The 14,037-nt window shown below is 41.8% G+C and overlaps 1 protein-coding gene across 1 annotated transcript in view; it reads right to left on the bottom strand.

Moving 5' to 3' along the window:
- slc43a3b (solute carrier family 43 member 3b) overlaps positions 1-9,895 on the bottom strand; it is a 19,644-nt gene extending 9,749 nt beyond the window's left edge. Inside the window, exons 1-6 of the mRNA XM_048262968.1 lie at positions 9,601-9,895; positions 6,037-6,469; positions 5,474-5,603; positions 2,514-2,560; positions 1,434-1,510; positions 1,185-1,277 (exon numbers count right to left, since the gene is read on the bottom strand). Of these exons, the coding sequence (XP_048118925.1) occupies positions 1,185-1,277; positions 1,434-1,510; positions 2,514-2,560; positions 5,474-5,603; positions 6,037-6,226 (537 nt within the window). The 5' untranslated portion in view covers positions 6,227-6,469; positions 9,601-9,895. The remainder of the gene's footprint in view (positions 1-1,184; positions 1,278-1,433; positions 1,511-2,513; positions 2,561-5,473; positions 5,604-6,036; positions 6,470-9,600) is intronic.
- Between the last annotated feature and the right edge of the window lie 4,142 nt (positions 9,896-14,037).

Consider the following 14,037-nt stretch of genomic DNA (forward strand, 5'->3'; position numbering starts at 1 on the left):
CACATTTGCACTCATCTATTACAGTATTTGAACTCATTGGCAAAGTGAAACTAACTTCACCAAGGTGTCAGTCAACGACAAGACAGTTATATGCAATTACTTTCACTATTGACTGACAATGGGTTACCATCGAAAACATAGGCTGAAAAAGCAACACTTACCCAAATATTGCTCAAATGACTGAACAAAACAACATTTAACCTGTAGAGGAGTTGCTTATATCTCGTGACAGTGCGTCTTCAGCTGTGCTCCATAAGTGTCTCTCGCCTCTCCCCTAATCACTTTTAACCGTCATTACCAATTTGCAAATGATGGTGAATAACTACTCATCATGAGATGTACAGTATTTCGTAATATCTTTATTCTAATTATGTTTCCGATTATAATCGTGCAATTTCTAATGTTTTGCATGGACGTGCGCTGGTGTGCGTTAATGAAGGATAGAAGGATGGTGCGTGCACCTGCCAATATGACTGTTGACAACGCGCTCTTAAAATAACATATACTGTAAACAACTCGCCATAGACTTCTGACCAGGTGTACAATAGCGATTTTTAGACAATGCGCCAGGCCCCTCCCTAGGTTGTTAATTGCCACACCCCTGGGTGCATTGTTTAAAAAAATAAACGTGCAAAATACCGAATTAAACTTTGCGCGGGTGAAAAACGAGTTTTACACCATGCGCCAGAGTGCAAAATACAGCCCGAAAGTTTAAATGTCAAAATGGAATTAATCGATGAGTGAAAGTATCATAATGCTCCAAGACACAGCATGCGCACTGCTGACAGATGAAGAATCAATGAAAACCCCTCAATCAAAGCGGCCTATTACAAGGTTAAAATGCAAAACAATAGCGGCTCTAATCTGGCCAAATTCACTTATTGTGTGGTCATGAATGAAATTCAAGGACAGAGGCCGTTGAGACGTCATGACGCAGACATTACTTCTACTGCACGTTGCCACTTTATTCAGCTGATAAACATGTAAACGGGAATATTTTGTTTCTGCTTCACATGGAAACATCTTATTCTGAATATTCTCATAACCAGAATATGGTCCTTAATCGGAATATGGTGTGCTGGAAACATACTCACTGTTACTAGATCTTTCACTCTCTTGATTCCCTACCACTGCAACCTCCATCAGGCCTACTGTTCTATCTCAATGAGAGAAGTGGACCTTACCTTGATGATGAGGAAGATGGCTGAGGAAGAATCAAATGCACCATTGTAGAGGGTGATTATAGTGGAGCGCCGTGAACCAAACAGGTTTCCAACCTGGTCATGGAGGGTGAGAGAGAGATAGAGAGAGAGAAAAATAGAAAAGTACGGTGAGCATATTCTGGGTGGGTACATACACCGGCACATATGTGGTGTCATTAGGTTTATACTTTACCTGCATGTACATATGTGGTCATTAGGTTTATATTTTACCTGCATGTTTGTCACCAGAAAGAGAATTCCTCCGACCGCAATGCAAGAGAGAGCAGGGAACAGCACGATGGACACAGCTATGTGAGACAGAAAGACAGACAGGTCACATTTATAAAACACACAGGGTCACATTTATAAAACATTGCTTATTCATTCATAACCACATTAAAGCATAATCATGTGCTACATTATTGATATAAATAATAACACACAGTTACTGAACAGTGCTGTTTGTGTAAAACAAAGGAGAGGGTGAAGCTTTTGCCTTTCCTGTCACCGTGAGCCAGGTAAACTGTTTAAAGTATTCATTCTGTTTGTGTATAAAGGAATTGTGTGTGTGTGTGTGTGTGTGTGTGTGTGTGCTTGTTTGGAAACAATAAAACAGTGATAATATTGACCAGCTAACAGCATGTGATTGGCTTTAATGTTAACATCTAAAACATGTAGGAAAAGAGGAAGGAAGAGGGCACTATGTCTGTTTCCTGTGGAATGAATAAACGAAAACACAGACAGGGCTTGTGGAAAAGGGCTTGTGATGATTTGTGATGGCCAGTTTAATTCAAGGCGTAACATTCCCTAGTTATACCTATGTGTGGGCACTGAATGAGGATGCCACATTTCCATGGAGTAACACATCACCTGCACCCTCTCCATGTACACACTAACTACTGAGCTAAGGTCAATTTCTTACACTGTATTTTTGACTAAGCAAATAAACCATGATTATTTATTCCGCATGTCTCTCCGCCCTGTGCTACCTCCTACACGAACGGGTCAGAGTGGAGCTTCAGAAGGGGCCCAGGAGGAGAGGCCCAGGGGCGTTATCTTTGTTTAAGTTCAAACTCTCTCACACACACACACACACACACACACACACACACACACACACACACACACACACACACACACACACACACAGACTCAAAAGCAGTCCAGACCGGCTGCCTGCTGTGCCTAAGCGGGGGGATCCATCAATAGAATGGAACGGTTGGTGGAACTCAAAAGAAAGGACCAAAAACACAAAGGGAACAGAATTCCCTTCTGAGGTAGAATCCCAAGGAGTAGAGCAGAATTCTTTACCAGCGTTTGAGAAGGCTATCAGCATGGTCCCCGTGGTGTATATGGATCTAGTGAAAAATAGAGGGGGGGAAAAACGGTTAGAAACTGTGGCATCAGATTTGGTGAAAACAAACCACAGAATGTGGGACGTGACCTTGTTTCACACTCCTTCGCCTGCCCCACCATCGTTACTACTCCACCCTTTCATTTCCTCCACCCCTCAGAGAAAACAGCCTCAGTTTGTTGCATTGGATCACAGACACTTAAGCCAAAGATTTTCACTGGCCAGAGTCAACTCTGGAAAGTATTAGTCCTAAATCTTGCATAAACACACATTCAGAGGCACACACACACACACACACACACACACACACACACACACACACACACACACACACACACACACACACACACATTCCTTTCCTTCCAAATGTCACTCTGTTTCTTGGGAAACTCAAAGTGGTGTCTAGGCTTGGACTCTTTAATGGCCTGTATGTTTGCACTGCCAGGACCATCCCTCTCATTCCCTCCTTTCACAACTCCTCTCCTCTCTCTGGTTTCTCTTCACTCTCTTCTTCTTCCTTTCTTACTTCCCTCCCGCGCTCTGCGTCCCCAATTCTGGTTCCCTGGTTTCCCCATTTTCCTGCCTCTCTATTATGTCACTGTCTGTTTATGTAAGCATGCACAGGAATAGGCACACAGGCATTTCCTCCTCTAGGGTAGCTGCAACATAGAACAGCTGGAATGGGTAGAAGGGAGCAAAGGATGAGCAGAGAGAGAGAGAGGGAGAGAGAGACAGAGAGAGAGTGAGAGAGATTGAGAAAGAGAGAGAAAGAAAGAGAAAGAAATACTGTACATATATCAGAGGAAGCAAGAGAGAGAGAGAGAGAGATCTCAGATTTTCAATAGGGTGTTTCAACCAATAAGTTTCCCTTAACAGTGGATATTGCTTCTCATTACGTCCACTCTAATAACCCTTGTGTGCCCTTATAATGCACTCTCTATGTCTGGCAAATGATGAGGAAAAATGATGTCATTTAGATGGACAGGATAACAATGACCACTGATGAAGTGACAACACTCATCATTCCTGGACTAGTGCACCAACTATACACAGCATGGCCAAACAAATAAATCAAATAAATCTCACAGCAGGATTGTTATTGTTTTGGTGCATATGTTGGATCGGAGTCAGCATCCTCACACATACGCTCAGTCACACACACACACACACACACACACACACACACACACACACACACATAGTGACCTCTTTGGTTTGGACAACTCTTCAGGGGGTAATCACATGTGACAGTGAGTAAGAGAAAACTACTGCTCTTGAAATTCACTGGGGATTCCCTGACAGACGTTCTGTTATTCTCCAGCATTGTGTGTGTGTGTGTGTGTGTGTGTGTGTGTGTGTGTGTGTGTGTGTGTGTGTGTGTGTGTGTGTGTGTGTGTGTGTGTGTGTATGACTGAACGTATGTGTGAGGATGCTGACTCCCTTCCAACATGTGCAACATATCCAAAACAATAACAATCCTGCTGTGAGATTTATTTGATATTGCAGCTACTAATGTAAACTCTCCCGCTACCTAAAACAAAACAAACTCTATGGGATCCAGGCCAATAGCACCTCCACATCCTAGAGCAACATGTTATGCACCCCACCCAGAACATATAAGGCCGCAACACCAATATGAGAGTAGAAGTAATTTCCATTTCTCACACAGTGATGGTACAAGCACACACATACACATCTGTACACACACACACACACACACACACACACACACACACACACACAGACAGACAAACAAACATACAGACCTGTTGTGGCCTGACAAAAAATATTTCCTAAATAGCATGTGGTTCCCTGTTAAGCGTTAATGTTTAACTTCAGCATGTGGTGATAATAATAATAATAATAATAACTTGGTTTTATATAGCGCCTTTCAAGTAACCCAAGGTCGCTTTACAAAAGGAGATAGGGCAGGGGAATAGAGGGGAGAAGAGAGGAGGGGTAGAAGTGGGGCCATGGCTAATGCCTAGCCTTAGGTTTTGAGGAACTGGATTTACGTATGAGTTGGACATTGCAAACGACTCATCATGTGAACATTGCAAACGACTCATCATGTCAACGACAACATGGCTTTGGTGTCACACATAGGCAGTTTAAGAAATACTGATGGACAGAAGCACAAACAATGTGCTCTTTGAGAGTTCTGCTCTAACTCAGTTTGGCTCACTAGTAATATCTCTCTCCAACACTCTCAATGACTTCCTGTCTTATTTCTTTCTGTCTAATCTATGGTTGTCAATGCTGAATTGAAAAAAGTTGCCATCAGAACCTATGCACTGTACACAGAGAATGAGCAAAAAACTAGTTCAGCGAGGTGCTAACATGGGGTCAGTTTAGGACATGGTTGTGTCATTCATTGCTGAATTGAAACTGTTGTCGTCAGAACCTAACTGCTACTAGGTTGGTCAGCACTGTTAAGCACACAGAGGCGGGGGCGTAACAACAGGCAACGCCCGGGTCCAAGTGTCCATACCATGTACGAGTCCAAGTGTCCACACCATGTACGGCACACATGATGTGCATCAACATGAATTGACTGGCTTATCTAACACTGAGTACCGGTATGCTTATCTCTTTTAGTCTACGTAGCATGGCACTTATGGCACGATGAAGGAACTGCCAAACTGGTTTTGGCGATTCTAATATGCAAAGGGCAATAAAAACCCTTTGCCTGCTTTGAAAAGACTTATCAGGCATCTGTGGCAGTCATGGGAGGAAAGACAGAGAGAGAACCAGAACAGGGAGTGGTGAGTCTCAGAGTGAGACTCAGACCAATGTGGAGGGGAATGTCACTCAACTTTCTCAACACCCAGAACTCTTGCAGCGTCATCACATCTGTGTAGACAGACACTCACACACACACACACACACACACATTCTCTCACAGAATCTTACTCACATTCCAAGAAGACGGGTAACCATGGTGCCAAAGCGGTCAAAAAGGAAGCCATTAGGCAGTGTGAGGAAGTTGTTCATGAAGGACGCAATGGTAAAGATGAGGGAGAGCTTCTCATCCTGCTCACTGCAGTCTGCAACATACAGTACATCATCCATCATTCATAATGGGCACCTCCATTCTACATATGCAGTGTAGTCTACACTATTGAAATGAATATAATATATACAGCCATGTAATAGCATTAATCCCCCCCCACACACACACACACACACACACACACACACATGGACAGGGGTGTAGTGGTAAAATAAGAGGTGGGTAAACAGTGAATTCTGTGATCACGGTAAGGTGGACTGCGCCATGTGGTATCAGATTTTTTAAAAAGACATTCAAAACATGTTTGATGATGGTGAAGGTTATTGTCCAATGTTTATAACAATACCAGTTTCTGAAATTTCAGAGGTGGGTAAGCTGTGTTTACTTGTGTTTAGCCTCACTAAATCCCTGTACATGGACACACACACACACACACACACACTCACACAAACTAGCGTAATACTGACCCATGGTGTATGTGCCATTGCTGGAGGTGGTGTTGACGCATAGTTGGCTGAAGTAGCCATCACCTTTGAGCACGAAGACCAGCGAAGCCCAGCCGAACACAGCGCCGGCGAAACACAGACACTCAAACAGGCCTGTCGCAAAGGTCAGCCAGGACCGGACACGGAGCCCACCGCCACAGCAGACAAGCATCGTTATCAAACACACACACACACACACTCACACACCCACACACACACACTCACAAACAAGCCCTGAGGTTCACAAGCAGACACACTACAATGCACACATCCACTGGCAAGCAACCTCTCTGTTACAGAGAAACACAGAGCACTTACAGCACACTTTGGCCAACTGCACAGTCACACACACTCACACCGAGGCACTCAAAAACACTGTAGCTGTAGTAGTTTCTAGATGGCCTCTGCTGTTCTCCTGGAAGAAGAGAAATCAAAAGAAGAGAAAGGTACATGAGATTGGAAACTATAATATCCTATAGAGATGAACAGAATGAAGGAGGTGGAGAAAACAGAGAGAGAGAGGAGAGATACAGAGAGAGAGAGAGATGGAGGAGAAGATTTAGATGAGTGATATGGAACTCACTGATCCTGTTCCTCTGCATGGAGATGTCTCTGCTCTCGGTTGTCTTGAGCTCCACACTGTTCTTCTTTTCCCACTTTCTCTTTCTGTCCCTTACTTTGTTGAAAGTCTCTAGCTTTCTTTTTTCACTCTCACACTCCGTAGGATGCCCTGCAGCGTGCTCACACACACTCGCTCCCTCTCACTGACTCACTAGATACTCCTTGTCTTCATCCTTATATAGTTCCCTTCCATTCAGCTCTCTTTCTCTCTCACTCTCTCTGCTCCCTCTTTCTGCCTGCTCCCTCTCTCACTCACTATCTCTGCCTGCTCCCTCTCTATCTGCTCTCTCTCTCTCTCTCTCTCTCTCTCTCTCACCACCCCCGTTTACTCTCTCACCTCATAGTAGAGAAAACACTCATCTGTTTTGCAAGTGCAAAGGGAAGAATGTATCTCTGTTGTTACTCCAAACATTTTTTCCACACTCGCATAGCATGTTTCACAAGTACCTGACCTAACATAACACACAGACATAGACACACACACACACACAGACACACACACACACACACACAAAAATCACACACCACACACCAAGCAGCATGCACTCTGTTGCGACTATTGGATATCAAGCTGAACTGGGGGACACCAGAAAGAAATTTCCATAGATTTACATGTTCTAAAAACTTGCCTCATAAATTAATTCACAAGCTTTTGATTTTGTTTGACTTCTCACTTTTAACTTTGTCTGTGTATGTACTTCCCCTCTTTGTACACTCATATCGCAGAACAGGAATATGTTACAGAATTGATTTCTGGATTTCATTACATTGACTCAGGTGTCCATCTCTGTGTGTTTACTGATATGTGTTTAACATGCACAAATAATAATGGTCATGACAGCATGAATCCCAAGATCCTTAGTCCAGAGCAGCGGCCCTGAACATGAACTGGTAAGCACATACACCAAAGCCATAGAAAATAAAATAATGTTCCTCATCAATGCAAGAATGTTTAAGTTAGATGGGGTTGGATATTCTTTAGAATGCTTATTCTACAACATTCAAATTACAGTTGTGTCAATAGTTGCCATAGACTGTATAAAATTTGTATTTATATTGGTATTTGTTGAAGGATAATGCATAAAAACAACCTAGGAAGCATGCTGATTCACATACAGCTGTGTAATTGCCTACTGTGTGTCCACTTGATATAAGTGATGTTGTGAAATGCCATAAGCTGAATAATAGACAAATAAAGACATAAATAAACCTCCATAAATAAATCTGAGTGCACTCCTCATCCCCCAATTTGTTTTTTTTTTTACCAGTGTGCCATCGCACAAACATTTACAAAAAAAAGGTGCTTGTGTGAGCCATGGCATGCATACACTGAACAATGTTTTTGAATGGAATGCATTCAAAAATTAAAACAAAAACCTTCCTAAAGCCATAACACCTGCATGAGCATCCGCTATAACGAAAAACGAGACACCCAGTAGAAATTGGTAAACTGACCAACATGTTATGTATCTATCTAAGAAAAAAACATTGTCTGTCTGGTCATTTCCCCTTTATGCGAAATTCCAGGAACATGTTCATAATATAAGGCTGTCATGAGACAATGTCTAAAGATATCGTATATGCTCTGAGGTCATTATCTGCCACTAAAGCACATGAAGCATGACGAGGTCATGCCCTCGAGCTCACTTTGTTAGTACAGGTACAGGTTATTATTACTGTCTCCAAAACATTTGACAAGTTTGCATGTGTGTGTGTGTGTGTGTGTGTGTGTGTGTGTGTGTGTGTAGTGCATGCATACCCTGATTGTGGTTATGGCTGTGTGCTTATGTGTGTGTGTGTGTGTGTGTGTGTGTGTGTGTGTGTGTGTGCGCGCGCGTAAGGCTCATCTCTTGACTTCCTCCTATGCAGGGCTTCTCCGGTGTGATCCCATGACCAATGATGCAACTGCACATGGTATAAGAGGCTCAAAATGGCATTTTCACACTCAGGATCATAAGACTTCTTAAACACAAACGTACACACACACACACACACACACACACACAAACGTACACACACACACACACACAATGTGACAAACAATGACGTACAGTATCCTGGAAGCATGAAGACAGACTTAAACAGCAAAAATATGCATATGAGCATCTTCAAATACTGCATTCACCCAGTAACCTGCTTATTTAAAGTGGTTGTCAGTGAACAATAATGATCCAGCTACTCTTGAGGGATATGGAGATTTTACAGGCCTAATATATACAGCATAGTATAAACAGTATTGTGATCTAACTCTGGGGATTGATTGCCACTCTAGTTCACATGTTTAAGGACTGCAGGGGATAAGGTATTAATTAAAACCGTTCCGCGCGCAATACGCATTTAGTTTCCTTATTTATTTAATCACAGTTGCATTTGAGACTTTCCTCGTTGTCTGCAAATATACAAAAAAAATGCCATCTAGCAACGCGAAATTACAAAATCGGGCATGCATGCATGCAGTCTCCCTGGTGATCATTAATATGCACTTGCAAAATCCATTATAAACATTTAAGCCTGCTTAAATAGGGCTGCCCTATACAGTGGCAAAAGGCTGCAGAAAAGAGTCAGAGTTGAAATCAACAGTGGTGGTTGGACAAGTAAGCTTACGGTCATGGTCCTTTCGCAATTTCTCCACGGGAGGAAACTGTACATTCAATGTTAGACAGTTATGACTAAATATAGTACTAGGGCTATCTTTACTCTGTTCCAATAAAAATAAGAACTGTAGACGTCCTGTTATCTGTGTGCTTTCCGTCGTTCCGCCCATGGACATTGTTAGGGGTATCCGTGTTTTTCCAGAATTAAGTCAACATCATTAGCCTAGGCTACTAATTACATTGTGCCCCTCATCCGCTGTTAGCATTTTGGATGTGTGAAGTGTGACTATTCTCGGTGAAGTGTCAGAGCAAAGCATTCCAGTGAACCCACCCGATTCTCCTCACCGCTCAGCTATCGGACGGCTCCGCTGTCTTTTTCTGTTGCTACGTCGTCTGCATCCCTATCCGGGTGAAATCGGTTGCCTCTGCTGCTGCTGAATCCACGTTTTTTTTTTTACGTCCGAGGCGTTATGGTACAGTGCCAGAACAAGGCGGTCTTGGTTGGAGGATCGCCATGTTGACATACAAATAGAAAATAAACTGTGCAAGTACAGACCGTGCATTTATAGCACGTATTTGACTCTCATCCTGCTAACCTATCCACAGTATAAGTGATGACCAGTGTGCTCCACTGAGGCATGCGTAAATTCGGCTACTGAAGACCCTGTGGTGGAAGTCATCAAATTCATGAAAATGGTCATAGTCCTACCTTTGTCAACCACCAGTTCATGCGTCTCAGCAGCACAACAGTATTCAATTTCTAAGATTAGTAGACCTACATTCATGTATTACACTGGTATAAATAGGTGGTTCAGATGGTTTACAGTAGCCTAAATCACCAACGTTAGTTCACTGCACATAACTTCATTCTTCTTTTAACATGTTTTATTGTTGATCGTGTCAGTATTGGTTGATCAGCAAAGACTATGCTTTCATACACCCCTGAAATGTGTTGATGAGTAGGCTGAGAATAGTCTCTACACCACACAACTGCAGTGGAACTGACTGTAGATATGTGGTGGCTCAACTGGTTAGAGTGAGATTTAATTTCCTAAGTGAGGAGGGTGTAAAGTAGGCGTAAACCAACAGGATCACAAGTGTCACATTAGACATTAACATAAAACAATCTTGCCAAACACAGTGGCGATTCCAGACATTTTTAACAAGGGTGGCACTGGTGAGGCACTGATTAATTCAAGGGTGGCATGAGGCAAAACATGCAGATTAACAGAAACAGGCTCAAGATGTGAAATTAGCACAAATACATTAGGGAAACCAGACACAAACACCATACTCATAAATTGAAAGAAAAAAAAACACAAATACCTTATACTCTCACATAAAATGTCTTTGTATTTGAATAAAATAATACAAACATATTAAAGTTAATTATCTAAGTTGTCTGTTCCTGGGCTATGCTGTGCTAAAACAAATTCCTTCATGGGGACATTAAAATATAATCAATTTTACTCTATTCTATTAAAAGAAGATATACAAATATACTCATCCAAGACCTTTTCCCCCACAATAACTTATATCTTTGCGCATCTATTTTTGTAGCTGTTAAAATAATTTGACCTGCTTTTTTGTATATTTGTTCATTTTCTTTAAAGTTCTCAAGAAACTTGTGGGTGGTATGAAGGAGTCTATTGTGTATGTGAGCAATTTCATCTTCCTAAATCTCAATATTATGATCACAACAAGTATGGGAAACACGTGGGGTAACTTGTTGCAGGGCAACCACATAACCGGTTCCATGTCTTCCGAGTGGATGATTAATGATCAGTTTCTTGAGAACTTTAAAGTTCTCAAAACTTGAGGTTGGTATGAAGGAGTGTATTGTGTATGTGAGCAAACATTGTTCACGTTGCACATGGGGCAACTTATTGCAGGGCAACCTCATAACCGGTAAATTCCATGTGTTTTAATTGGATGACTAAAGTTCTCAAGAAACTTGAGGTTGGTATGAGGGAGTGTATGTGTGTGTGAGCAACCTACATGTTACTTATGCTTGTCAGCACCAGTGCTGCATTCATTGTTTTGCACTTTTATAATCACATCACCAAAAGTAGGTTATTGGTTTTACCAAAAGTATTTGGCAGTATTTTTAAACTACACACCTATAAAGTATTTTTATACAAAATATGATGCCATTTTCTTTCTAAATAAACTAAATAAAATACAAATTTGTATTTTAAATACATGTATCAGACATGTATATCCCTGGCTGTTGGCTGCAGCAACTCAAGCTAGGTAGTACTGATTCATTTTTGTTTGTTTTGTGTTTATGTTATTTTTGATCCAATTTGACAGCTTTGCTCTGTTGCCCACCCAAAATGTCTACCAGCCCACCCAAATATAGTAGTACTAGCCTAGGTTAGAACCATCCCTGCCCTGCATAGAGACATATTTTACGATAATAATGGAGAAAATGTTTGGCAAAACTTTTTGTTAACAGAATCTCCCTCCCTCATTCATCTACAGTATTTGCGCAACAGCCCAATTCTGCGTTCAATCCAGCGAGACAAGTGAAATACATGTTTTTTTTTAAGCGGACATTGCCATAGGCACGATATTTAGGCCTACAAAAAGTTGCGAGTTAAGGAGTATTTCCTGATCGCGGTTCGCGGTTTTATAATATCATTCAATTGTGCCGCAAATTAACAGACAGAAGTGGGGCGTAATTTAAATTCATGGATCCGTAGACCAGCAATCTACTTGTCGAGGAGGCTCATAATTTGAGAAACGCTGCAGATGATAGACAGAGAAAGCTCTGGGAACAGAACGCAGGCATAGGATTTTGTTGTCACGCGCTACTATGGAAAATGAACTTTATAAAGACCGGCTCGGCCAAAAAAAGAAAAAAGTATGCCAGATGGCCAGTCCAGCCCTGCGTTCAGGAATTATTTAAGCAAAAGTGGAAGGTGCGCAATGTTTCATTTATCCCTCCTGATCGGGATGAATAAAACAGGCATGGGGGACGAAAGAACGTACACAACTGTATACAGTTTAGCCTAAGCTATGTAAACTTCCCATAATTTTAATATTTTACAACAAATGCTTGACTGGTTGAATGGTCATACATGCCATCAGAATATAGCTACCTGTAGCCTATGTAACCTGTGTTGTGTTGAACCTGCGCGATTCAGCCCTGCACACGCCCGGACTCGAACCCGCGAACAGCAGCACCTCGAATCGGGAGGCGAGCGCTCTAACAATTGAGCCAGTAGCCCAGGCTAGTGGCTCGCATGCCAGCAGCACTCTTGAGGCGTTGGGGAGTGAGGTTTACCAACGTTCCACAAGCACAGCTAAGCTAGCTGGCATCCGTTACACCTAGATGCGACGAGTGTTTAGTGAGTAGGCCTAAGCTTGATGAACCATAAATGAAAAGTTTTCTGGCCTAGCCTACAGTTAACACTTAATGACCTATCAAATGTCGACGACTTAAGTGTGTGATTAGTTAAATAGGCACTGGCAGATGCAATAGGTAAATAGATATCTTTGCGTGTTAGCACAAGCAGTAGCCTGTAGGCCAATAAAGGCAAGCGTGTTTGCCACTTACATTTATGACGTCTGATACTTCAAACTGCTGCAAGTGTATCATGAAAGGCCCTGCCTTAGACCATGTTAATGGCCAATCGTAGACTAAGATTTGGGGGTGGCACCTGGGGTGGCCAATTGAATCTCAAGGGTGGCCTGTGCCACCCGGAGCCACCCCTCTGGCTCCGCCCCTGGCCAAACAAAACTCAAGGCTTGTCATATTTAAACTTTGTTTTTCTGTTCTGGCCAACAAATTATATATATTCATACTTTCTAATTATTCAGGCTATAGACCTAATAGTAATGATAACAGTAGGCCTATGACAACAGTAGTAATAGAGATCATCATAGCAGTAAGGAGTAGTTGTAGTAGCCAAGTAGGCCATTTTGTTTCAGGTCTTTGTGACAATGTGTATTGCTTGATCTCAGCCCTTCCTATTAACATCACAACATTAAAGAGGGTACATCAAAATTGATTGACATCATGTTTTTTTTTATTCATAAGTTCAAGCAGACCCAATTTTGATTACATTTTGATTCAGGACTGGATTGGAAAACTGATCACTTCGATGGGTATTCAAATGAATCAGAATAAAATCTGTGTCAATCTGAGGTGGCATTTGCGCTCAGAAAAAAACAAAAACCTCAACCTCTGCTGCATATGCAGAGTGCTCCCTCTGCTGTCTGCTTGGCATTACTACATGCAGTATAGTGAACAGACAGGTCTGAAGTTCTCAACAAGGTTCTTTCCATATTCTTTACCGCATTACAGTATAAGTTCTATATTATTCACAGTAAGTACATCATGAGACGATTTATATGAAGAAAGAGATGAGACGAAGAAAGCAATGCATTTCTTTGTCTAACAAGAAATAGATGATCTCTTGTTGAGATCTCACCTTAGAAGAAATATGGAGCAATACAAATAAGTTGAGAAGAAAACAAAAGAGTAATTTGGGCTGAGATGAGAGGTAGGCTATTTCTCATGAGAAGAAATATAAGAAAATGGTAAAACTCTCGTATGATGAAGCCTGGGTGAGTCCAGACAAACCTATTGGTAAAGTTTTATTTGTTCTGCAGGTTGGTCTGGAACGGAGCCCATTGACATCCCATTCTGAATCAGCAAAAAACCCAGGAATTAGTATTTGCATTGGAATTGAGTCAACAATTGCATTTAAAACCCTTGTTTACAGGAAAAATATGTTTGCTGCACTTCTGAAACGATTGG

The sequence above is a fragment of the Alosa alosa genome, chromosome 14 (genome assembly GCF_017589495.1).
Source record: "Alosa alosa isolate M-15738 ecotype Scorff River chromosome 14, AALO_Geno_1.1, whole genome shotgun sequence".
In the NCBI taxonomy this organism is placed as follows: domain Eukaryota; kingdom Metazoa; phylum Chordata; class Actinopteri; order Clupeiformes; family Clupeidae; genus Alosa; species Alosa alosa.